At 40.3% G+C, this 27607-nt stretch overlaps 1 protein-coding gene across 9 annotated transcripts in view; it reads left to right on the top strand.

Annotated features, from left to right (window-relative positions):
• The window catches only part of LOC122554534 (UDP-N-acetylglucosamine transporter-like), a 60604-nt gene that overhangs the window by 20762 nt on the left and 12235 nt on the right, over positions 1-27607 (top strand). For all 9 annotated transcript variants that reach the window (XM_043699705.1, XM_043699699.1, XM_043699698.1 and 6 more), the window contains 3 exons: positions 2440-2594; positions 4048-4170; positions 23862-24033. In XM_043699705.1, the coding sequence (XP_043555640.1) occupies positions 2440-2594; positions 4048-4170; positions 23862-24033 (450 nt within the window). The remainder of the gene's footprint in view (positions 1-2439; positions 2595-4047; positions 4171-23861; positions 24034-27607) is intronic.

The raw sequence follows: 27607 nt of genomic DNA, 5'->3' as shown, positions 1-27607 counted from the left end.
AGTAATATAAATTTGCAGGTAACAAAAGAACAAAGGAATAAGTTAGGCTTATTTATTCAAATGCACATGATAGTTCTAACACTGGAATCAGTAACAGTTTTTAAAACAGAGATGGATAAATATTTGGCAAAAATAAATGTGTCTGGCAAAGTGGTATAGGACAAAGAAATATGGAAAGATTGGCAAAACAGAAGTCATTCAGCCCATTGTGTCTGTGCAGGCTGTAAAAGAGTTATCCAGCCTAATCCCATCTTCCAGTTCTTGCTCAATACTCCTATTATTACCTGTGCATATCCAAGTGTTGTTCTTTTATTAGATTGAAGAGTTTCTGCCACTCCCACCTTTTTGAGGCAGTTCCACCCACTCTTTGGAGGAAAGATTACTCTCAGTTCCTCCCATCCCAGTTCTACCAGTTATGATAAAGCTATGGTCTCTGCTTAAGGAAATACGTCATTCTAACCTTCTGTCTAGGTGTTTCATAATTTTATACACCTTGAATCTCCTCTCTGTTCCAAAGAAAGCCTAGGCGTATCTGATGTTTTCTCATGGCCAACCGTCTTTATTCCTGGCAACATCCTTTATAAATATCTTCTGTATTCCCATTTGTCCAATCCCATTCTCCCTATAATGCAATGATACCAAAGCTACAGTTTAACAAGTATACAATACGTACATAAGCTCCCTGTACTACCTGTTTGTGTACTGGCTGCGGTACAGGATTTAAAAAGACATTCCCACACACCACCTTGATTATTTTATCTATTTCTCTTGGTTCTTTTCAGAGATCTGTGAAAATGTATTCCAAATTTCCTCAGTTCCTCTGCACTTCCCAGAGTTCCACCATTTATTGTTTATTTCCTTGTCTTGTTTGTCTTCCCCAAATATGTAATGTCAAATTTGTCCAAATTGAATTTCGTTTGCCATTTTTCTGCTGACATGACCAGTCCATTGACACCTTCCCATAGCCCTGAATATTTTTCATTAGTATTAATAAAGATAATAAAAGTTAAATTAATAATTCTATGACTTAGCAGCCACAGATGTAATAGGTCAAATTACCTATAATCATGGAAAATTATGTGACCAATGCTTGGAATCCTGTAGGAGTTTAAATGTTTCAGCTTACTTCTGTCAGTTTACAAAAACTAAATCTGCCTGTGCTGATGTCAGTTGGAAAAACATATATAAACCATTATTGGAACTTGTTTTTGTATGAATTTCTAAAAGAGTGCAATGAGAAACTTGCCCTAATTACTATTTAAGTTTAGATAACTATTTTCTTTTATCATCAATACTGTTTCAAGATTACTTTTCAGAATTGAATTGTTTTGTGCGTCTTTAATAATAGTAAATTTCTGTTTTAAAACTGACCAGTAAAGTGCTGCTTTTTGTCATTTATGTAAACGATTTGGATGTGAATATAGGATGTATGGTTAATAAGTTGCAGATGACACCAAAATTGTATTGGACAACAAAGAAGGTTACCTCAGAGTACAATGAAATCTTGATCAGATGGGTCAATGGGCTGAGGAGTGGCAGATGAGTTTAATTTAGATAAATATGAGGTGCTGCATTTTGGAAAGGCAAATCAGAACAGGACTTATACACTTAATAGTACGGTCATGGGGAGTGTTGCTGAACACAGACCTTGGAGTGCAGGTTTATAGTTCCTTGAAAGTGGAGTCGCAGGTAAATGGGATAGTGAAGAATGGGTTTGGTATGTTTTATTATATTGGTCAGAGCATTGTGTATAGGAGTTAGGTCATGTTGCGGCTATACAGGACATTGGTTCGGCCACTTTTGGAATACTGTGGTCGATTCTGATTTCCCTGCGATAGGAAGGATGTTAAACTTGAAAGTTTTCAGAAAAGATTTACAAGGGTGTTGCTAGGGTTGGAGGGTTGAGCTATAGGGAGAGGCTGAATAGGCTGTAGCTATATTCCTTGGAGCATCTGAGGCTAAGGAATGACCTTACATAAAATCATGACGGGCATGGATAGGGAGAATAGACTAGGTATTTGCCCTGGGGTGGAGGAAGTCCAAAACTAGAGGGCATAGGTTTAAGGTGAGAGGGGAAGGATTTATAAGAGACCTAAGGGGCAACATTTTCACACAAAGTGTGGTGTGTGTATGGAATGAGCTACTAGATGAAGTGGTGGAGACTGATACAATTACAACATTTAAAAGGCATCTGGATGGGTATATGAATAGGAAAGGTTTAGAGGTATATGGGCCAAGTGCTGGCAAATGGGACTAGATTTATTTAGGATAACTGGCCAGGATAGACAAGTTGGACTGAAGGGTCTGTTTCTATGCTATACATCTCTATGACAGTATGTTTAAAACATGTTGTAATCGTTCAAGTAATTAAGGATGTCAGCATGAGCGCTTGGATAGCCAAAGTCTATTTATGCTATTTGCACCTTCTTTTCCCTTTAGATTACAGTTTTAAAGCACTAAATAGAGTATTACAAGATGAAATTATGAACAAACCAATGGATACACTAAAACTTGCCATTCCTTCTGGAATTTATACACTTCAGAATAATCTCCTTTATGTTGCATTGTCCAATTTAGATGCAGCAACATACCAGGTAAAATATTCATCTCTCTCTAGCTTTTCTCTACACCTCCAATCCAAATATTCTTTTTCCGTTTATGATTTATTTCTGCATGCATATTTTGTCTGGGAATAAAGGGTTTTGGAGGATTTCACATTATTAAGCTGATAAAACAAAACTAACTAAGTGAAGAGTTAAGATTGAAGGAATGTCAAAGAGGAGAGTGTGATGGAGGAGCAGAGAGAATTTTGGAGCAAGTTCCAAAGATTAGGTCCTGGGTAGCTGAAGTTACGTCTGAGTGGCAGAGCTTTTCCAGTATTTGTTTCTGTTTCAGAATTAGTGGAGTGCAGAGAACTCTGAGAATTTTAGATTTGGAGGCAAGTATGCAGATTTGAAGCAGTGAGCCCATAGTGATATTTGAAATGAAAGATGTGGATTCTAAAATTAAGACACTGCCAGAAACCCAAAGTTTTTTTCTTGTAGCATTAGTGTTTCTGAGAAATGATGAGATTGATTCTGACATTTGCAACTTTAAATTGCGGAAAATCCCTGACTGAGAAGAAACATAATCCAGGTATTTATCAAAATGATAGACATGGGTAATGAGAGTGAAGAACTGGAACATCTGAGCGCACAAAGAAAATCTCAAATTGTATCAAAGTTTAATGGAGACTGTAATCGATTACTGGAATAGTTTATCTAACAATCAAATGTTTGGTGCAGCTTCATTTAACTTTACAGTGAAAGCATTATATTATCAGGGAATGAGATTGAGTGTTTTAAAGATGGTTAACTGACTGGAATGACGACCTCATGTAGTTTAGAATAAACGCAGTTGCCATTATCATCAATCCTCCATTTCTTGTGGTTAGTTGGTTTGAAATTGAGATGTCAGTGTTGATGTGAGTTTGCTGATGGCTTCTGAGCCCTAACAACCTTGTAGGCTCAACCAGCTTTCAACTGACAGAGGTTGTGGCAGAGTGTTGGCTTGAGCAGCTATCCTCTCTTTCTGTCTCTATTGCTATTGTCTGTCTGGCTTACTGCTGTTAATTGAAAGGTCTTGAGAAAATTCATTTTGGTTGTGATTGGGCATCTTCTGCCATACATTAATGTTAAGAGAGCAGATCTTTGTGGAGGCTTTAAAGTTGTCTTTGAAACCTTTCCTTTGGCTCCTCTTCATCTGGTCTCCCTAACTTGGCTTTCTGTAGAGCATCAGTTGTCTTGTGTCAAGTGTTCCAATAACATATCACATCTATCTCGGCGGATGTGAAAGTACATAGCTTCAACTCTACCCTAACATTTAATGCTATCCTAAATTTTGGAGATATTCGTGCTTTGGTGAATCGAGGCAATTGTGTGGTCAAGGAACTGTGAAAATACAAAACTATGGAAATCAACTGGTCAGGTTTGAATAAGCATAGGTAGAATTTCTAAATATTGTTAAATCAATTATTTGTAGCTTTAATGCAACTTCCGTCTTACGCAGGTTACTTACCAGCTAAAGGTTCTTACTACAGCTTTCTTTTCTGTGACGATGCTTGGTAAAAACCTAGGTGTTTATCAATGGCTTTCGCTCTTAATATTAATGGCAGGAGTCACACTTGTTCAGGTATGTGTGTGAGCATTTCTCATTCTTATAATATTGTTCAGTTTTTGTGATAGGTTTATAATTCATTCTAAAATTTGAATTCAGAAACATTTATTTGGCATTGTTGGCTTCAATGGCTTTGAGTGATATTAGCATTTAAAGTTTTGTAATTTACATATTTAATTTTTGAATTTTAGTCCCTGCAGCATGATTATTAAATGTATGGCAGTATTTCTTGGAAAGCGCACACAGAGTTTCAAGCTCTCTCCTATTTGTGTATCATGCGTTTTTAGCTGGGAGAGTTAAACCACTTGCTGCGTACTCTGAGACATCCCAGCTCTTTTTCCTTCTCTTGAGTAAGTTCAGGATGGAAAAAATGTGGTATAATATTTTTGACTTTGTTCTGGTGATATGTGTTCATTACAGTATGATTTCATTCAAGAGGCAATTAGATATCTTTCCAGAAAGAGAAGGGATTATGTGTAATACTGTGCAAGTATGGGCAGGTGGGGCAGAACTGATTTGGTTTGGAGATGTCCTTATTTGGCTTTTGCTTTCACATTTTTTTTTATTCTTTGGTTTATTTAAAAAGCTATGTCTTAGAATATAATGGAAGAAGAATTCTATCAGATGTCCAACAAAAAGTTCTATGTATTAAATTGTATGAAAATTTGGTAAAGTGTCAGTGTTGGGGAGTTTCATATAGGGTTTCCCTCCGTGAGTCCTAGCAACTTTCCCATGCAATTTTATGCTGCTCACCTCATGAAGGATTCATCAGGCCTCCATGGCACTGCTCTCGTGCTGAATTGCGCTCAACAGCGGCGAAGTGCTCATTGGTGCCATATCTTCTGGCATTGATGCCATGTGCACCATATTTTAAATCACAGCTTCACATCATTTTAAATACTGCAATACAGGAACTGCTCTTCACAGTTCATGTATCTCAAGAATTCCAAAGGAGATTGTGACAGTGGCAAATTGGCACCCCAGTTTAGGGACATGGTGTTCCTGATAGATGTATCAGCAGAGGAGGTGGAGAGGAGGCCCATCTTCTTTTTCCCCCCAGACCACCCAAGCAGACCACTGTAAAAGAATCTGCCAGCCTGAACCAAAGTTGCTACCTAGATCATTCTGTTTCCATAGTCCTAAGAAATACCTGGCAGTGCAGGAGGAAGGTAAAAGAGTAAGTACCACTATCTTTTCTCTGCTGTCTCATACTGAGTTAAAAATCACACAACACCAAGTTGTTATGGTCCAACAGGTTTAATTGGAAGCACACTAGCTTTCGGAGCACTGCTCCACCCGATGAATGAGCGGCGCTCCAAGAGTTAGTGTGCTTCCATTTAAACCTGTTGGACTATTACCTGGCAGTGTGTGATTTTTAAATTTGTACACCCTCGTCCAACACCGGCATCTCCATATCATGTCTCGTAATGACTGTAACTTAGCCATTGCATACACCTCATTTCACAGCTCATAGTCTCCCACTGTCACTATTGCATGCATCTTCCCTCGATTGCTCTAACGCACCCTTTCCCACCTCCCAAATCAAAAAGCTTCTACATCTTCCTGTTTTCTGGCTTTCTACTCCAACTGGCACACCTCACTACCTTACCTTCATCTGCATCCATACCAACAACAGTGCCAACTTTTGTCTTGCTTAATCTCTCCCTTTGTCTCACTGCAGGAGTTAATGACCCATATTGTTGCTGAGCAGGTGGCAAATGTTCGTGTCCTCACCAGCATTCCCTCTAATTTTGTTTCTCTTTCTGAAGTCTTTGTGTAGCACTGATGATTGGCAGTAGCTGGCCTAGGAAGGAATGCTGACACTAAAATCTGTTGGAGACCAGGCAGCTGCTGAGCCCCAGAGAAGAGAAAGTCCCCTAGTATTGCCCATTGATAACTTTATTAAAATGCATAACAGACATAGGAGCAACAAATAGGTTTGTCAGAGATGTTCTGCAAAGGTTGGACATATTCAACATGCTATCTGTATTGCGCTGGCTATGATATGCATGCATCTGGCTATCTCCATGGACAGGTAGATAGCTGCTGTGGAAACCCAAGTCCAGCAGAACACTCAATGGCAGCCGGAAATGTGCACAGATCTGCTAACCTATAGAAGTTAGTGTTAGCATCAATGGTAAGATAGCAGGGAGATGAGGGACTTTCATCTCGCTGCAGGTGCCCCTTCCTCTTGAGATAAAGTGGTGCCGGTAGGCACCCAGTTGAAGGAAGAACAACATATAGATCTTGAGAAGTCTACTCTCTGGGCACTTCTGACATGCCAGGCGCCTCCACCTCCAACCTGCCTGTCATCCTCAAACCTGTGGAATTTCAAGCTGAGGAGGCTGAATCTGTATCTGGCCAGGACACATTCAGTATGTTGGGTTCTTTATTTACAAACCCTGCCAGGGCAGACCACTCGACTCCAAGGTCAACAGGATCTCTCCAACCTAATTGCAGACCCTGAGACTGCAGCCAGGTCTAACCATAGAATCCCTATAGTGTGGGAGCAAGCCATTCGGCCCATCAAGTTGATACCGCCCTTCCGAAGAACATCCCACTACCTTATCCCTGTATTCCTGCATTTCCCATGGCTAATCGACCTAGTCTGTACCTTTTCTAGATGCTATGGGCAATTTAGGCAGATTGGCCATGCTAACTTGTACATCTTTGGACTGTGGGAAGAAACCAGAGCACCCAGAGGAAAGGAAAAAGAAAAGCCTCGGAGGGCATCTAGGTAGCATGGGTGACATTCTATTTATAATGTAGTATCACCTTTTGTAGATTTATTGGCACTTTACATCATTGTCTATCTGAACAGCTGTCATTTTAGCTGGTGATACAAGAATAGTGCTACCCTCCCTTAGTGTCCTCTATGTTAGAACCCTGACTGAAGGAGTGCTACTCTTTCCCAAACAGGAATCATGGCATTACATGTCATTGAATGTAGGAGCATCTGATGTTGTGAAACTTTCAAATTGTTGTCAATGTTAGCTTTTATTGCATAATTGAAACAACATAGAAACAATAAAAGTTGTGTTTGCATTTCGGATTACTAAGGGGCTGCTTATCTTTCTATCATCAACAAATTTACAGTCAGAGTGATAACTTCATCGAACTCGGTTTTGTTGGAAACTGGTTTCAATTCAGTGTTGTCTGGCATTTTGCACCAAATGTTGCTGTTCTCGAGCCTGGTGAACATAATGTTCCTGCAGTCAATATCCTCATCTTTTTCTGAGAAAGGCTGCTGCCACTCTGCCAGCTGTATGGTTTCCAATACATCCTTACTTTCTGCTCCAGTTGTCCAGAGCACACCATGCAAGGACTCGGTGGTGCAAATCACCACATACTAGTTAAAGCATCAGATCCTTCTCATGAGAAGGCCTGTTATTTGCCCCACAGTGGCCCATGTGAAAGAATGGGCTGTGTTGTATCTATCCTTGACATAACTTAAGATTTGTGTTAGAGTAGTTGGCCAAATAGACCCTTTTCCTATTAATGAAGTCAGTCTCTTAATGATATGGCGCCTCAACACAATGCGTGTACAGTCTAAGCACACTGCACCTGTTCCCGCAGCTGACAGTTTTGTTCCTATGTGCCAACACGTTACCTTTAGCATCTCACTCATTTAGTGGAAATGATATTGACGATTAATGACTTCTAGGCTTCCTGTATCTCCTCCACACCCTTCTGCAAATTCTTAATTTGGAGGTTGTTCAGCAGCCATTGAATGTTGCAGCTGTTTGTGGGTTGTGGCCCTTTGTTGGAAAGCTTTTGTGTGGTAAAGGTCGCCTCTGATTACTTCTACTTCAGAGATTACTAGGATTAATTTATAATGATGAATATCGTGGTCATGATTACTTGTGCTCAGGATTTATAATCTGCGTTGTTGGTCGATACCTGAGGCACACGTGCAGAATTTTGAGATTGCAAATGTCATAGAGATGTACAGCATGAAAACACACCCTTCGGTCCAACCTGTCCATGCCGACCAGATATCCCAACCCAATGTAGTCCCACCTGCCAGCACCTGGCCCATATCCCTCCAAACCTTCCTATTCATATACCCATCCAAAAGCCTCTTAAATGTTGCAATTGTACCAGCCTCCACCACTTCCTCTGGCAACTCATTCCATACTCGTACCACCCTCTGCGTGAAAAAGTTGCCCCTTAGGACTCTCTTATATTTTTCCCCTCTCACCTGAAACCTCTGCCCTCTATTTCTGGACTCCCTGACCCCAGGCAAAAGACTTTGCCTATTTATCCTATCCATACCCCTCATAATTTTGTAAACCACTATAAAGGTCACCACTCAGCCTCCGACACTCCATGGAAAACAGCCCCAGCCTATTCAACGTCTCCCTATAGCTCAAATCCTCCAACCCTGGCAACATCCTTGTAAATCTTTTCTGAACCCTTTCAAGTTTCACAACATCTTTCCGATAGGAAGGAGACCGGAATTGCACAGTGGCCTACCCAATGTCTTGTACAGCCGCAACATGACCTCCCAATTCCAAAACTCAATACTCTGACCAATAAAGGAAAACATACCAAATGCTGCCTTCACTATTAAACTTACTAACTGTACCTCTTATGCTCGCATCTAAATTATTTATGTAAATGACAAAAAGTAGAGCACCCAGCACCGATCCTTGTGGCACTCTATTGGTCACAGGCCTCCACCACCACCACCCTCTGTCTTCTATTTTGAGCCAGTTCTGTATCCAAATGGCCTTTGTGTTCTCCCTGTGTTCCATGAGATCTAACCTTGCTAACCTCAGTCTCCCACGGGGAACCTTGTCAAATGCCTTACTGAAGTCCATATAGATCACATCTACTGCTCTGCCCTCATCAATCTTCTTTGTTACTTCATCAAAAAACGCAATCAAGTTTGTGAGACATGCTTTCCCATGCACAAAGCTGTGTTGACTATCCTTAATCAGTCATTGCCTTTCCAAATACATGTACATCCTGTCCCTCAGGATTCCCTCCAACACCTTGCCAACCTCCAGTCTCCGGCACCTCACCTGTGACTATCAGTGATACAAATATCTCAGCAAATGGCCCAGCAATCACTTCTCTAGCTTCCTGCAGAGTTCTCGGGTACACCTGATCAGGTCCTGGGGATTTATCCACTTTTATTCGTTTTAAGACATCCAGCACTTCCTCCTCTGTAATCTGGACATTTTGCAAGATGTCACCATCTATTTCCCTGCAGTCTATATCTTCCATATCCTTTTCCACAGTAAATACTGATGCATTTAGTATCATATTCATTTAGTATCCCCCCCGTTTTCTGTGGCTCCACAGAAAGTCCTTTAATTAGACAATCACAGCTTCAAATTAATGTAATTGTGCCTCAAAGGGCCTCATGCTGTACACAAGTAGAGCCTGCTTACAAAAGTAACATTACTGTGCCTACTCTTGGTATGCTGTCAGCCATTTTCATGGCTATTGTACATTTGAGTTGAATAGAGATGGAAGACAACACAGCTAACACTCCAAATAGTGCTGCAGGCTCTTTCTGTGATTTGCAGATTCCTTTCTGCAAAGCTTGCCAACTCCAATAAGCTTGACATTCCCACATTCCCACCTAAGTTTAACTGTTCATCTTCAGTGTTTCTCTTCCCCCAGGCCTACTGCTTCCTATTGCTCAATATAGTTAAGGACCTGTACTCTTCATTCTCTTCCCCTGCCCCCTCCCCACGTCCAGTGAAAAGTAGAGTAGTGGTGACTGTTGATGAATACCTCCATCACAATGTAATGAAATGAATCCCCTTATGTGCCAAGCAGCTGACTGTGACCAAGTCCCTGGACTGAGATCAGCTGCTGTCCTTGACAGCTTGTAGCAGGACCCACTCACTGACCATGATCCTCCTTGACTCGACTGAGGAATATTTCCTCTGAAACTTTCAGATGTCACCATTTGCTTGCAGCACGCTCATGCTGTCACATGCTGATGCTGGAATGGTCAGGGTAAATGGAAAGTAAGTGAATGCTAAGAAAGAAGTTGAAGAGCCTTGAGATGCATCCTGTCCTATGCACGAGGTGACTTCTTGTTCTGCTGCAAAGTGGCCTGGCAGCATCATTGTCATGAAATGTCTAGTGATCTGCACAGTGCACTACTGATTTGCTGAACTGTATTATGAATGAGGAGAAAGTCAGGACTACAGATGCTGGAGATCAGAATCAAAAAATGTGGCATTGGAAAAGCACAGCATGTCTGGCAGCATCCGAAGAGCAGGAAAATCGATATTTCGGGCTTGCTTGATGAAGGGCTGAAACGTTAATTCTCTTGCTCCTCTGATGCTGCCTGACCTGCTGTGCTTTTCCTGTGCCATACTTTTTGACTCTATTATAACTGCATTAGAAATGTGTCATGATAATGTGGCGAGGCTGGTACTTAGCTGATGCCGTCCTCCATGGTTGGGGGCAGGCAGTCTCTGTCCATGGAACATCCCTGAGATGTTGGGAAAGCCAAGATGGAAGTCCAAACGACCTACCATAAAACCACTCAAACCTTTAAATCAAGAATTGGTGTTGTGTAGTTTCTCTCCTGTGTGGGAAAATAGCAACTTGCATATAAATGATGCCAGATTAGGCAATAATAAGATGTTAATGCATGCAAATAGGCCCCTCACTGTTCACTAATGGAGTTTCTCATCTAGTCATTGATATGTTATCTGGAAAGTCAGATTTCTTTTCTCAATGTCCAGAATCTCACTTTTCCATTCTCACCAAATGTAATCAAAGTGGAGAACAGGCATCAATCAGTGAAGTTGCTAAAATCAATGTTTAGCCTTAAAGTCTGAAAAGTAAACAGAAAATGTGATGGTATTCTTCCAGCTTATCTTCACCTTCATTGGAACATTTAGCAGACCCAGGATGGAAGTGTTAGCATGGGAGCAAGCTGTTTCATTGAAATGTAACTGGAAGATTCATTGAGGTGGGGTCTCAAAACTAAGTCCTTTAAGCACAAAGTGCTCAGCGAAGAGGTAGGTCAGAGGATATAGTGAATACTTGGAAAGAGGTAAGATGAGGAGAGTTGGAGTCCAAAGCAAGGGAAGAATGTATCCAGAGGAGCAGTACCTATGAGTATGACAAATTGATTAACGTGCCATATTGTTGGGGAAGGAAATGGAGCAACATATACTGCTATTTTTCCTACTTCCTTTCAATTTCTAACGGTATCTAAAATAATTTTGTAGTCTCCATAAATCTTACAGATTTTTAAAAAGATAATTAAACGCTATTGGATTATTTACAACATAGAAAGGAGACATTCAACATATTGTGTCTGTGTTAACTATTTAAAAGTTGTCCAAATTAGTTCACACACTAGCTTTTTCCCCATATTCCTGCAAATTATTTCTGTTCTGGTGATTTCACCATTTATTTGAGTATTGCATTTCAGATGATGATTCTTCTCTCATCAATTGTTTTGCAAGTTATTTTAAATCTGACTTCTGGTTACAGTATTACTGGCCATTGGAAATTGTTACAACACAGCTGTAAATCCTTCTGCTAATTAAACCAAACGCTCCGAAAAGCTTACCTCACCTTGTAATCTGTTAAAGTATGAGTTACAGAGAGCTATCCAAATTCCATTATTTAAAGAAAAATAACCATTTTATTCTTTAACTCTAAAATGAACATTAAACAGCAAACTATTTACATCTCTGAGCCTCCTTTCTCTTAAAGGTTTCTTATCTACCTCCTACTCTCTAACAATATCCTGATCCAATAAGGCACCTGTTAAATTTACACCATCTCAGTTTTCAAAACCAGACACTGATTGTCGTTTTTGGTGTTGATCTTCCTGTGTAGATCTCCTGGGTCATCTTTGGTCTTCTGAAAGATGTTTCATATGAAAAAGATAACTTTTGATAGTGTGTGATGAACAGCAGTCTTTCAATGGCAGTTGGTGCTTTTTCTGGCTTAATGTCCAAAATGCCTGCTTTTGTTTATACCCCAAACATTGGATCGTCTCATTGGTTCGATGTTGTCAAAACAGTAAAATTTAAATCCAATTGGTTTTTAGGATCTTGGGGCATAATTTAAACTGGTTAAGTTCTTGCTGTGAAAACAACTGGTATCTAGGTTACAGCCAAGTGTTACATCTTTCAGTTTTCCAGCACACACTGTGACATGGCAGGTGCTTGCCAGCTTTCAGCTTTCACTCTTTTTAAAGGTGCAGTGCACACCTTCAACTTCATAATAGAATGATTTCTCCCAGCATGTGTTATTAAAACTCCTGATTATTTTCAATATCTGTAGATTTTTCCTTAACTTATTCACTCTGGTGAACTATCTCTCCAATCTCTCCACATAGTTGATGCTCATCATCCTCTGTATCATCTTGGTAAAGTTTCTCTGAACACTGTTCATGGCCTCAACAATTTTCTTTGATTTGGTGCCCAGCCAAGTTTGCAATGCTGCAGCTGAGGTCAAGCAAGCAGTAACTTGTGAAGATTTTCAGTGGCTCTTTCGGAAAGATATTAGCTTTATCGGTTTTCCCTGCCACTTTCAAAAGTTAATGCATTTGTACTTGTGCTCCTGTCAAAATTTTAATTATGCTGCTACTCCATGTTGTTTCGCCTAAAGTTTGAGACTTCACATTTTGCCTATATTGAATCTGCTGTGTCATTTCACTCTCCTGTGTTGTCCTGAATTTTGCTGCTCACTGTTTACTATATTGCAAAGGTTTGCGTCAGTTGCAAACTTGGAAACAAACCTGCATTATATTTTATACTTTATTCTTTGAAAGTTCATGCTACAATATATTGCACTGTATTCCATCAGTTTTGATTAACTAGCACCATCCTTTCCCCAAGCACCCTGGATAATTAAGATTTTATAAGAGATACTGTACTGCTTTTAACGTGTATATTTGCTCTCAGCATTCGATTTGGAGAAAATCTGATTATGACACACAAAACACATTTTCATAGGAAACATGTCTGCAGTCAGTGTGCATCTTAATACAAACTTTGGAAACAATTAACTTACAATACCAATACGCAAAGGTGTAGAGTAAATGTCGCAGCCCTTCTACCCAATGAAATTTGTGTCTCTCTAACTTTGGCCTCTTGCACATCCTGATGTAACTGATTCTTCATTTGGTGCCAGTGACTTTTGCTGCCAACGTTCTAAGTTCTGGAATTTCCTGAAAACCTCACTGGCTTCTACTGTAATATATTTTTAAAAAATAAAACCAATTCCAACTTTATTTCTTTAGGTATTAGTCCATTTTTGAAAAACATTGTACAAACATAAAGCCTTTCAAATCTTTAAGATCTTGTAAATGACTTCACAGTTAATGAAGTACTTTTGGAATTTAGTCATAACAGTAAAATCTTTATTATCCAGTGTGCTCAGGGAAAAGATGGTGCCAGTTAATCAAAACATTTACTGATGGAATACAGTGCAATACTCTGTCACATGAACTTTCAAAGAATAAAGTATAAAATGATATGCGGGTATGTTGGAAGAAATGAACAGTATTTTTTAAACTTATAAGCTCTAGTACATTAAAATATAAACTGAAGTAAAAAATACAGGTAGTTCTTCTATAACACTGTAGTTGCATTCCAGCGAAACCTCACTTAATAGAAAATTGCTTAATATAATTGATAAGGCCATTGGGAAAAGTGACGTTAGGAGCAGACCAACAAAACAAAATCATTCACAGACATATAAAAATCCCTTAAAAGTCAAACACAAAGTATAGCACAGCCTGAATGAAGGTATAAATCATATTTATCAATGAAATAAAAGTAAATTTAACACCGTGCATTTAAAAAAATATTATTAATGCAGGGCAGAGGGTCATCATTGTGCATAAGGTAGACTCCCTCACTCTTGTTAAGCAAGCTATATCATGTATTCTTTCCTTATGCTCAAAACGCTTTATAATATCGAGTTTCTCTTCCTAGTGTTGTAGTCTTTCTTTTGCGTTCACCACCTGCAATTTTTATCACCAGGATGCTTCTTGCTAATGTTCTTATCACAATGCCCTCCATTTTTTCAAAAATGGGGATAACCTAGGAGTAGTGTACTTTTCATAGGAAGCTGCTCAATGTATTTCTCTCAGAAAGCTGCTCTGTCAGCAGCTGACAGTGATATATGCACAGAATGACATAAAGATTGGCGCTGACATCAGTGCATGCGCATGAAACGAGTACTACTGGAATTACATTATTGCAAATAGAAGTAACTGTTTTTGAAAATATTATTCCTTCATTCCTCAGCGACATTACAAACCCATTGCACTGCCGGAATGCATGTTATCCGAGAACTACCTGTAATGCAGTACATAGATTTTTGAGGAGCTCATCCTCAGCCACTCTTGCACCTGTTCCTGAAGATGTAGAAGGCATTGGAAATTGTTCAGACAATGTACCATCTTTTCCTAGCTTCTATCAGTTCCACAGAAAGCTCCCTGGGCTCAAAACATCCCTGTACTTTCTCTCCACATATACTGCCGGACTTGCTGAGTTTTTACAGTAATTTCTGTTTTTGATTCAGCTTTTTCTTATTTTAAATTTATTCATTTTGTGGGATGTGGTCATTGCTGGCTGGCCAGCATTTATTGCCCATCCCAATTGCGCTCGAGAAGGTGGTGGTGAGCTGCTGGCTTGAACTGCTGCTGTCCACCTGCTGTGGATTGCCCCACAATATCATTAGGGAGGGAATTCCAGGGTTTTGACCCAGTGATAGGGGAGGAATGCTGATATATTTCCAAGCCAGAATGGTGAGTGATTTGGAGGGGAACTTTTCCCATATATCTGCAACACTTGTCCTTCTAGATAGAAATGGTCGTGGGCTTGGAATGTGCTGTCTGAGGATCTTTGGTGCATTTCTGCAGAGCGTCTTTCAGATAGTACACACTGGTGCTACTGAGCATTGGTGATGGAGGGAGTGGGTGCTTTCAATGTAGTACCAGTCAAGCAGGTTGCTTTGTCCTGGATGGTGTCCAGCTTCTTGAGTGTTGTTGGGCTGCACCCATGCAGCCAAGTGGGTGTTCCATCACATTCCTGACTTGTGCCTTGTAGATGGAGGAGAGGCTTTAAGGAATCAGGAGGTGAGATACTCTCCACGTTGTTCCCAGCTTCTGACCTGCTGTTGTAGCCACTGTATTTATGTGATGAGTCCAGTTAAGCTTCTGTCAATGGTACCCCCGAGGATGTTGATAGTGGGGGATTGAGTGATGGTAGCATCATTGAATGCAAAGAGGCAGTGGTCAGATTGTCTCTAATTTGTGCTGGTCATAGCCTGGCATTTGTGTGGCGCGACTCTTATTACTTGTCAGCCCAAGCCTCGATATTGTGCAGATTTTGGACTGCTTCAGTATCTGAGGAGTCACGAATGGTGCTGAACATTTTGCAAGCATTGACGAACATAGGGTCATATAGTACGGGAACAAATCCTTTGGTCAAACCAGTCCATGCCGAACATAATCCCATACTAAACTAATCCCATTGCCTGATCCTGGCCCATTTCCCTCCAATTCTTTCCTATTCATGTATCCATTCAAATGTCTTTTAAACTTTGCAATTGTACCCAATTCCACCACTTCTTCAGGAAATTCATTCCATATGCGAACCATCCTCTGTGTAAAACAAAAACCTCTGACATTTTTTTAGATCTCTCTCCCCTCACTTTAAAAATATGCACCCTAGTCTTGAAATTCCCTCAACTCTACTTGTACCCTCTTATTATTTTATAAACTTCTATAAGGTCACCCCTCAACCTTCTTTGCTCCAATGAAAAATGTCCAGTCTATCCAGCCTTTCTTTATAACTCAAACCTTTCATACCTTTCAACATCCTAATAAATCTCTTCTGAACTGATCTTTTGATGGAAAGAAGGTCATTGGTGAAGCAGCAGAAGATGGTTGGGCTGAGGACAGTACCTTGAGGAACTCCTGCAGAGATGTCTTGGAACTGATATGACTGACCTCCAACAACCACAACCATTTTCCGATGGAGTCATACCTGACGCAACCATCGGAGAGTTTGCTTCCCGATGCCCATTGATTTCAGTTTTGCTAGGGCTCCTTGATGCCACACTCTGTCAAATGCAGTCTTGATGTCAATGGCTGTCATTCTTACCTCCCATCTGGATTTCAACGCTCTTGGCCATTTTTGGACCAAAGCTGTAATGAAGTTTGGAGCTGAATGACCCTGGTAAAATCCAAACTGGGCATCATTGAGCAGGTCATTGCTAAGCAGGTGCTGCTTGATAGCACAGTTGATGACACTTTCCACACTTTACTGATGACTGAGAATAGACTGAAGGGGCAGTAATTGGCCAGGTTGGATTTGTCCATCTTTTTATGTATAGGACATACTTGGGCAATTTTCCACATTGTTGAGTAGATGTCAGTGTTGTAACTGTATTGGAACAGCTTGGCTAGGTGACTGGTAAGTCTTGGAGCATAAGTCTTCAGGACTATTGCCAGAATGTTATCAGGGCCTGTAGTCTTTGCAGTATCCCAGTGTGTCCAAACATTGCTTGATATCATGTGGCTGAAGACTGTTATCTGTAATGCTGGCGACCACTGGAGGAGGCCACTCAGCACTTCAGGCTGAAGATTGCTGCGAAAGCTTTGGTCTTTTGCATTTCCAGTATTTGTTGTTTTTTGTTACATTAACACTTGGATAGTATCACGTTTAGACTGACATGTGGCAAGTAACATTCATGCCACACACATGACCGGCAGTGAGCATCTCCAACAATACACAATCTGACCATTGCCCCCTGATGGCACCACGATCACCAAATCCTGGAGGTAACTATTAACTAGGAACTGAATTGGTATTGCCATATAAATGGCAAAAGTGGGTACTGCAGATGCTGGAGATTAGATTCAAGATTAGAATGGTGCGGGAAAAGCACAGCAGGTCAGGGAGCATCCGAGAAGTAGGAGAGTCAACATTTCGGGCCAAAGTCCTTCATCAGGAATCGATAGCCACATAAATACTGCAGCTACAAGAGCAGGTCAGACGCTTGGAACCTGCACTAAGTAACTCACTTTTTGAGTCCCGAAACCTTTCTACCATCTACAAACACATGTTAGTAATATAATGGTAATTCTCTACTTGCCTGGAAGAATGTATCTCCAACTGCTTGAACAAAAACAGAAGTTGCTGGGAAAACTCAACAGGTCTAGCAGCATCTGTGAAGAGAAATCAGAGTTAATTTTTCAGGTCTGGTGACCCTTCATCAGAACAAAGGCACCAGACCCACAACATTAGCTTTGACCTATTTTCACAGATGTTGCCAGACCTGCTGAGTTTTTCCCAGTAACTTGTTTTTGTTTCTGATTTACAGCATCTGCAAGTTTTTTTGTTTGTTATACAATTTCTTGAAGCTTGACACCACCCAGATCAAAGCAGCCCACTTGATTCGCACCACATCCATAAACATTCACTTCCTCCTACACTGACACTCATTAGTAACAGTGTGTAACATCTCCATTTCCACTGCGGCAAACATGCGCTGCCAGAACATGTTATCCAACAACTACCTGTAATGCAATACATAGATATTTGAGGAACTAATCCTCAGCCAGTCTTGCACCTGTTCTTGAAGATAGTCACAGGTGAGGTCCTGGAGGTTGACTAACTTGGTGCCACTGTTTAAGAAGGGTGGTAAGGCAAAGCCAGGGAACTATAGACCAGTGAACCTGATGTCAGTGGTGAGCAAGTTGTTGGAGGGTATCATGAGGGACAGGTTGTACGTGTATTTGGAAAGACAAGGACTGATTAAGGATAGTCAACACAGCTTTGTGCATGGGAAATCATGTCTCACAAACTTGATTAAGTTTTTTGAAAAAGTAACAAAGATAATTGATGAGGGGAGCGTGGTAGATGTGATCTATTTGGACTTCAATAAGGCATTCAACAAGGTTTTCCATGAGAGACTAGTTAGCAAGGTTAAATCTCACAGAATACAGGGAGAACTAGCCATTTGGATACAGAACTGGCTCAAAGGTAGAAGACAGAGGGTGGTGGTGGAGGGTTGGTTTTCAGACTGGAGGTCTGTGACTAGTGGATTGCCACAAGGATCGGTGCTGGGTCCACTACTTTTTGTCATTTACATAAATGATTTGGATGTGAGCATAAGAGGTATAGTTAGTAAGTTTGCAGATGACACTAAAATTAGAGGTATAGTGGACAGTGAAGAGGGTTACCTCAAATTACAACAGGATCTTGATCAGATGGGCCAGTGGTCTGAGAAGTGGCAGATGGAGTTTAATTCAGATAAATACGAGATGCTGCATTTTGGGAAAGCAAATCTTAGACGGACTTATACACATAATGGTAAGGTCCTAGGGAGTGTTGCTGAACAAAGAGACCTTGGAGTGCATGTTCATAGCTCCTTGAAAGTGGAGTTGCAGGTAGATAGGATAGTGAAGAAGGCGTTTTGTATGCTTTCCTTTATTGGTCAGAGTATTGAGTACAGCAGTTGGGCGGTCATGTTGCAGCTGTACAGGACATTGGTTGGACCACTGTTGGAATATTGCATGCAATTCTGGTCTCCTTCATATCGGAAAGATGTTATGAAACTTGAAAGGGTTCAGAAAAGATTTACAAGGATGTTGCCAGGGTTGGAGGATTTGAGCTATAGGGAGAGGCTGAACAGGTTTGGGAATGTTTTCCCTGGAGCATTGAAGGCTGAGGGGTAACCTTATAGAGGTTTACAAAATTATGAAGAGTATGGATAGGATAAATAGACAAAGTCTTTTCCCTGGGGTCGGAGAGTCCAGAACTAGAGGGCATAGGTTTAGGGTGAGAAGGGAAAAATTTAAAAGGGACCTAAGGGGCAACATTTTCACACAGAAGGTGGTGCGTGTATGGAATTAACTGCCAGAGGAAGTGTTGGAGGCTGGTACAATTGCAACATTTAAAAGGCACTTGGATGGGTATGTGAAGAGGAAGGGTTTGGAGGGATATGGGCCGGGTGCTGGTAGGTGGGACTAGATTGGGTTCGAATATCTGGTTGGCAAGGACGGGTTGGACCAAAGAGTCCGTTTCTGTGCTGTACATCTCTGACTCTACGTAGAAGGCATTGGAAATTGTTCAGAATATATACCACCTTTTCCTAGCATCTTCCAAACTCTCAACCACTGCTATCCGAAAGGACAGGGGCAGCACACACATGGAGACACCACTATTTGGAAGTTCTCCATTAAGTCACTCATTATCCTGACTTGGAAATATATTAATATATTATTGTTCCTTAACTGGGTCAAAACCCTGGAACTCCCTCCTGAAAGATATTGTAGGTCTGCCTATACAAAATGGATTGCAATGGTTCAAGGAGGCAGCTCAGTACCACCTTAAGTGCAACTAAGGATGGGCAATAATACCAACACCCACATTCATGAATGAATAAAAGAAAAGGGGAACAATCACTATTTCTGTAATTTCATTTTAGGTCTTACATTAAATGCTTCTGCATCATCATCAGAAGAGCCTTCTGTAAATGTAATGCTTAGTAACCATTTTCTTCAAGCCCTCCTCAACATTGCATGTTTTACTGAATTCCAAGTAGAGGCCCCATTTTAAAAACAAAAACATTGATGCCAGAAATCAGTTGAAAAGTTTGTTTAGTGTTTTCATGATGATGGACTTGTTTATAAACTCACCTTTGTATACCACTTTATGTCTTGAATTTCATATTCGCAATGTGCTTGCCTCTTAACTGCCTTCTGAAATGGTTTAGAGAGCCATATGAGCCATGTGTGGAAGTAAGCCATTCAGCCCCTTGAGTCTGCTCCACTGTTTAATACAATTTTGATCTCGCCTCAACTTGTCAGTTTCCTGCTCGGTCTCCCATAATCTGTTTCCTCCTCACGTTTACTCAGTGTCCTGGCATCCACCATATTCTGGAGTAATGAATTCCACAGATTCACGATCCTTTGAAGAACTAGTATCTCCTCATCTGTTTGACTCTGACTCGAAGTCTGCTACCCCTTATCCTAAAATTATGACCCTTCATCCTCGAGTATTCTGCATGGCGTAGCATCCTTTCTACGTCTCTTTGTTAATCCCTTTTAGCAATTTATATACTTCAATTAGTTCTCCTCAATCTTCTCATCTTCTCATCTTAAAAAAACAAGTCAGTTCATGGACAATGAATGTCAGTCCTGCCAGTAAGGAGAATAAAGGATTCCATCCTGGTCCTCATAGGTTGAATTAATGAGATCACATCAGGAAATCACATGAGGCAGGAAATTGGCAAGAATATTACTGTTCACTAACTTGGATTAGATTAGATTAGATTACTTACTGTGTGGAAACAGGCCCTTCGGCCCAACAAGTCCACACCGACCCGCCGAAGCGTAACCCACCCAGACCCATTCCCCTACATTTACCCCCTCATCTAACACTACGGGCAATTTAGCATGGCCAATTCACCTAACCTGCACATCTTTGGACTGTGGGAGGAAACTGGAGCACCCGGAGGAAACCCACGCAGACACGGGGAGAACGTGCAAACTCCACACAGTCAGTCGCCTGAGGTGGGAATTGAACCCGGGTCTCTGGCGCTGTGAGGCAACAGTGCTAACCACTGTGCCACCGTGCCACCACCCTCCAGCACAGTGCAGAGTCACCTGGGGACAGAGCCCGAGTCTCCAGCATGTTCCCCTCCGCCTGCTCGCTCCTTACATCCGCAAGCTGCCTATGCCTGAAGACTATGCCCTGGAGGAACTGCGCAGCCTGACTCAGAGCTACCTGTGGGAGCTGGTTATTGGCCCTTAACCACCTACCCTGTAGACAGGGTGAGGGAACCGTTCAATGCGTTTGGCGCCAGTGCACCTGTCCGTTTGAGCTCAAGTTCCTCTGACAAATGCTGCCGTGAGACCCGGATTCTTCACTAGCCACTGTTATACAGAGAAATCGTTTCAAGACCTTTGCGAAAACCTGGAGAGGCAGTTTCCCAAACATGGATTGTGTCCCATATAACAAAGTTACAAGGGGCCACGAGACTCGCATGTTGGAGGGATGTTATGGCTTTTCTTTCTATTTTAATACTTCTCTGTTAAGTAATTAAGTGGACATGCAATGTTGATAAAAGATCAGCAGTGACTCCCTTTCTCTCTCTCCCCCGCCCCACCCCACCCCACCCCAATAACAGAAACACTTGTCGATATTGGGCACTGATTTTGCTTAAAGCCATCTAGTTAAATATGCAGCCGTTTTCATGAGGGTGAGCTTGGCTGACTAGCTTCACTATTTTCAAGCTTGCTTATTTTTCAAATTTGTTCTTTCACCACTAGTGCAAAAACATTGAAAGTATTCTGGAAACATTTCTTTGTCAATCCATTTGTTTGCATGACTCTAAATTGTAAATTATAGGTAAGTGCAAAAGCTATAAAAGACTGAGGACGCTTAAATTTTCTGAACAGAAAGCTTCCTGCAAGCCTACAGCATTTGCAAACTGTACTGTAGTTCTATCTTTGATTTAAAAGTAGAACCAGATTCACTTATATCTACCAGGTTAGTTTCTGGCAAACATTGCCAACAAATTTGATCAAGGAATAAATGATGTTCATAAATTAACTTAAACCTTTCACAGTATTTTTCAGCAGCTACATGAGCAACTGATTTTTATTAATTAGATATTCCAGTACTATGACTAAGTCTAAAACGCAAAAGCCACCCATCAAAAAATGCACATGATGCAACCGATTTAGAAAATCATAGAGATTTACAGCATGGAAACAGACCTTTTGGTCCAACTAGCCCATGCTGACCAGATATCCCAACCTAATATAGCACTTAGCCCATATCCCTCTAAACCCTTCCTATTCATATACCCATCCAGATGACTTTTAAATGTTGCAATTGTACCAGCCTCCTCCACTTCCTCTGGTAATTCATTCCATACACGCATCACCCTCTGCGTGAAAAGGTTGCCCCTTAGTTCCCTTTTATATCTTTTCCCCCCTTGCCCTAAACCTATGCCTTCACTATCCTATCTACCTGAGACTCTAATTTCAAGGAGTTACGAACTGCACTCCAAGGTCTCTTTGTTCAACAACACTCCCTCAATGGATAAGTCCTACTCTGATTTGCTTTCCCAATGTGTAGCACCTCACATTTATCTAAATTTAACTCCATCTGCCACTTTTCAGCTCATTGGACCAACTAATGATGATCCCGTTGTAATCTGAGGTAACCTTCTCCACCTACCACTACACTTCCAATTTTGATGTCACCTGCAACCTTACTAACTAAACCTCCTATGTTCATATCCAAAGCATTTATTACAAATGACGAAACATTGTGGACCCATCGCTGATCCTTGTGGCACACCACTGGTCATAGACTTCTTGTCTGAAAAGCAATCCTCCACCACCATCCTCTGTCTTCTACGTTTGAGCCAGTTCTGTATCCAAAAGGCTAGTCCTCCCTGTACTCCATGAGATCTAATCTTGCTAACCAGTCTCCTAGCCATCCTCCACTCTGCCCTCATCATTTGTCCCATTTTTGTGAAAAATATTGTGAACTTTGTGTAATCTGGCATACTACCAGCCAAAATTTCTGATATTTATCTAGAAAACTTGACAAGACTAGGCAACCTTCTAGTTTCAAGGTTCATGGTTCCTTGAAAGTGGAATTGCAGGTCGATTGGATAGTGAAGCAGGTGTTTGATATGCTTTCCTTTACTGGTCAGACCATTGTTTATAGGAGTTGGGAGGTCATGTTGTGGCTGTACGAGACATTGGTTAGGCCACTCGTGGAATATTGTGTGCAATTCTGGTATCTTATTGAAAGGATATTGTGAAACCTGAAAGGGTTCAGTGAAGATTTACAAGATTCAGTGAAGATGTTGCCAGAGTTGGAGGATTTCAGCTATAAGGAGAGGCTGACCAGGCTGAGACTGTTTTCCTGGAGTGTCGGAGGCTGAGGGGTAACCTTATAAAGGTTTATAAAATCATGAGGGGCATGGATAGGTTAAGTAGACAAGATATTTTACTAGGGGTGGTGAGGAAGTCCAGAACCAGAGGGCATAGGTTTGGGGTGAGATTTAAAAGGGACCTAAGGGGCAACCTTTTCACGCAGGGGTTGATGCGTGTATGGAATGAGCTGCCAGAGGAAGTGGTGGAGGCTGGTACAAATACAACATTCAAGATGCATCTGGATGGGTATATAAATAGGAAGGGTATAGAGAGATATGGGCCAAGTGTTGGCAAATGGGACTATATTAGTTTAGGATATCTGGTCGGCATGGACGATTTGTACTGAAGGGTCTGTTTCCATGCTGTACATCTCTATGACTCTAACCGCGTTGAAAGCAGCGACAGCCTAGAAACACCACAAGTTAAATGACTATTCAGTTTGTTCCAGATAGTGTTTGCTTGAGAGATACAAGTTAGCCAGGGCACCATGTAAACTTCCTATCCTTTGTCAAAAGCTTCTCTAGCCTTCCAGTAGTAGACTTCTGTTTGACATGTTATCCAAAAGTTGGCACCTTCAGTAATGCAGCATTGTATTGAAGTCTTGGCCTAGAATATATGCCCAGGTCGAACAGCAGGGCCTGAATCAACAACCTTCTGACTGAGATGAGAATGACTTCATTGGAACCAAGTTGCTGTCTCTCTTTATTCTATTGTAATATATTGGAAATAACCCTTTTAAAAAATATATTTGTTTCCACATGCGAAAATAAAATTATGCAATTTGTTTCAGTGGCCAACAGATACCACAGAAGAGGTAAAGCAGGAGCTCTCTGCAGGTTCCCAGTTTGTGGGTTTGATAGCTGTGCTCAGTGCTTGTTTATCCAGTGGATTTGCAGGAGTTTACTTTGAGAAAATCCTTAAGGGGACAAAACAGTCAGTTTGGATTAGAAACATTCAATTAGGTGAGTATGACCAAATCTGAAAATTTCTATTTTGACCTTTTGATTGCAGTCCTAAAATGCAACTCAAATGTATAATACCAGTAAACATCTATATATAAAAATTGTTATTTGTGATTAACTTGCATATGTTTACCAGGGACCAATCGTAATGCTCCTAGCCAAATGTTGTCCACTCTTTGTTCACTCTTAACTAGAGCCACTTGGTTCTTTTTGATGCCAGTTTTTATGCCAACCATTTTTTTTCCAATTACTTGCATCTGTGGAACAACAAAACCCTGATGTGCCAGCAGTGGTCAAGACAGTAGTATGAATCCAGCATGGCTGAACAGACCTAGGGCAAAGTTGTCTCATTTTTCTGAAACCTTCACTCCAATCTTTTTTTTTACTCTTTGTATTATTGTAGCTCCAGGTGACCTCTCTTATCTGACCCTCGATATACCTCTGACCTAGTATATGCTGGTTGGCATTTTGCTACTGAGAGATTCAAAATTAAAATAGTCAATCAGGAAAGAGATTTGCTTTGCAAAAGTAACTGTGCATTTTAACATTTGACATGATAAAATCTCAAGTCTTGAAACTTACTGCTTAAAAACAATTCTTCACATAACCCAACATTTATTTCCATAAGCAAGTACACCCACCCAAGTCATGATGCCTTCACAAACCCCATGTCTAAGATTTAAGTGCTATTTTTGCAGCATCTGGTGAAGCCAATTCGTCTCTATGTTAGCAATTTTTTGACCACTTATGCCTGCATCACTGAACTGGAATAGTGTAAGCTTTGCCCTTATATTTGGACAAATGATCACAGAGATAGGTACGTTAGTGCGAAGACAAAGAGATGAGCAGTTAGAGGACATTGTCATGTGAAACAAATGAAAAGAGAAGTAGAATGTTGTGAAGGCTTTATTAATCAAATACTAAGTAGTAGTTAGTATAATTTAGAAGATAATGTCATTGTCATAGTACTGGATTCCTGAATCAATGGACATGGCATAAATTAACCTGGCTTTATAACTGGTACCTGCCATAATAAAGAGAAAAGGTAAATAAGGCAAACAAACTTGGAAGTTTGAACTGATAATGAAATCATAAAATACATCTGGAAGAAGACATTGAAATAGGAATGCATATAATGAGCTATCCAATGGAAAATATATTAATGACTCAGTTATGTTTTAGCAAGATAAGAATCTAGAAATGAGAGTTAATTGCAATTGAGCTGATAAAGAAATTAATTTAAAGAGTGTTATAGATGTGAAGAAACAGATATGCTGTACTAGAGGAAGTAGTGTTTTTGATAATAACCATGATATTGAATCAAACCAATAGATCGCTTAGAAAAATAACAAACCTAACACCATATCAGATGGATAGCGTGACTATTAGGAAGCACCTACCTACATGCATACATATCTTCTTTGAAAGGGGTGGGACAAATTAAGAAGACTATTTAAAAGAGTTTTATAAGTGAGGTAGAGTATAAAGTATGGAATTAAGGTAAACCTTCATAAATTACTGGTTAGTCCCCAGCTGGAGAATTTTGTTTAATTCAGGCACTATATTTTAGGAAGGATGTCAAGATCTGAGATTTGCAGGTTATTAACTATAATAATACCCAGGATGAGAAACATAAGTTATGGAGAGATCAATAACTTGATCTTTAAGGGAAGAAGATTTAATATGAGATTTGATAGATGTATTCAAGACCTTTTAAGGATTCCAATATAATAAATAAGGAAAAATCATTTCTAGTGGCAGAGGGATCTAGTGGCTACAAGCAACATGGTGGGAGGGAAGAGTTAATCAGTGAATTTTATGATCTGAATTACAATATATGAAAAGATTCAACAGCAGTTTTCTCATGAAATAGGTTACACACTTGATGTAAAATTTAAAAGGTTAATATGAAAGAGGAAATGCATGTGGCTAATTGTGTAGATCCTCTATCGCATTAGGACAAGCATAGTCTCATTTTATGCTGTATCATTCTATGATTCTATAATAATATCTAAATTATGGTTAATCTTGTTAGTTTAGTCAAGGCAAAACAGATAGGCCAGAGGGAAATTAACTTCATATCTCAGGCAGTGGGTTTAAAAGTTACAGAATTAATTCTAACAGCAGAGATCAAAGCTAACACTAGGGCTACAGAATTCTAGGTCGGAATTTGGGATAGACTGAGGTTTCAGTGCATGTCTTTGCACCAGAAATAATTGTTCCAAATACAAGATTAAGTCACTTTGAAGTTTAGTAATGGTTAAAGGAATTTACCTGCAGACAACACCCCAAAACATATGCCAGTTTAGCTGTAGAACATTGCATTTTGCAATCGAGTTCAAATTTATGAAAGCAAAACGAAATAGTAAAGATGCTGGGAATCTGAAATAAAAACAATAAATGGTAGAAATAGTAGATCAAGCAGCATTTCTAGAGAGAAAGAAAGAGTGTTAATATGTCAGGTTGAGATGACCTATTGTGGAGGAGGTTTTCAACCATGGAAGGCAGCGTGTTAACGTTGGAGAACAACAGGTGGGAAGCTCTATGATAGAGAGAAAAATAAAATATTTAATGATGTAATGATGAAAGGGAGTGGTAGTGGGTGTAGTACAGATGCAAAAGTTTTATCTGAATTAATGCATGAATGACTACAACCATTTGAACCCACCAAAAGAAATCAATAATGGGAAAAGATTTTAAAAAACACAGACAGACAGAGATGTGTGACGGAATGAACTCAATGTTTTGTCCAGAAGGCTGTACAGTAGTATGCAAAGTCAAAAGATAAGGTGTTGTTCTTTGAACTTACAAAGCGCATCACTGGACTCTGATGTTGATTGAGGAGTAATGCTAACCAGGTGATTAGGAAAAACTGTCTCCTGCTCATCTTTGATACAGTGACCTGGATCTTTTATGTCCATCTGGCAGCATAGATGGGATCTTGATTTATTATCTCAACTGAAAGACAGCTGTTTAGCACCTCCCTCAGACCTGTACTAGACTATCAGTTGTGATTTCTACTTTTAAACCCTGAAATGGAATGTGATCTTATGACTTGGGTTGAATGCAGACAACTGAGCCACAGTTGCCAATTAAATATGAATAAAAAAAAAGATTGCAATAGCATGAAACTAATCAATGAAATATAATTGTATCCCTTTGCAGAGTAATGAAGAAGACCTATGTGGGCATACTTGAAGTTGTGGGAACAATGTAATGCTAATTTATGTGTCTGAGAAGGAAAAGAATTAAAGCAATATAAATGACCATGGGAACTCTAGTACTGTAACTCCAACTTGAATAAACGTAGAAGTCACACAACACCAGGTTATAGTCCAACAGGTTTATTTGAAATCACAAGCTTTCGGAGTGTTGCCCCTTTGTCAGGTGAAGTGGAAGGAAGTGCACAGGCACAGAATTTATAGGCGGAGAGATAATTGCTGGATGGGATGCTGTTCGGAGTGTCAGCGTGGACTCAATGGGCTGAATAGCCTGCTTCCACACTAGAGAGATTCTATGATCTGACGTGTATATTTGAATTAAGTTCAAAACATTCAATGTAAAATATGATTCA

The sequence above is a fragment of the Chiloscyllium plagiosum genome, chromosome 11, assembly GCF_004010195.1.
Source record: "Chiloscyllium plagiosum isolate BGI_BamShark_2017 chromosome 11, ASM401019v2, whole genome shotgun sequence".
NCBI classification, from domain to species: domain Eukaryota; kingdom Metazoa; phylum Chordata; class Chondrichthyes; order Orectolobiformes; family Hemiscylliidae; genus Chiloscyllium; species Chiloscyllium plagiosum.
The sequence above is the reverse complement of the archived record's forward strand: the minus strand, read 5'-3'. Positions and strand labels throughout refer to the sequence as shown.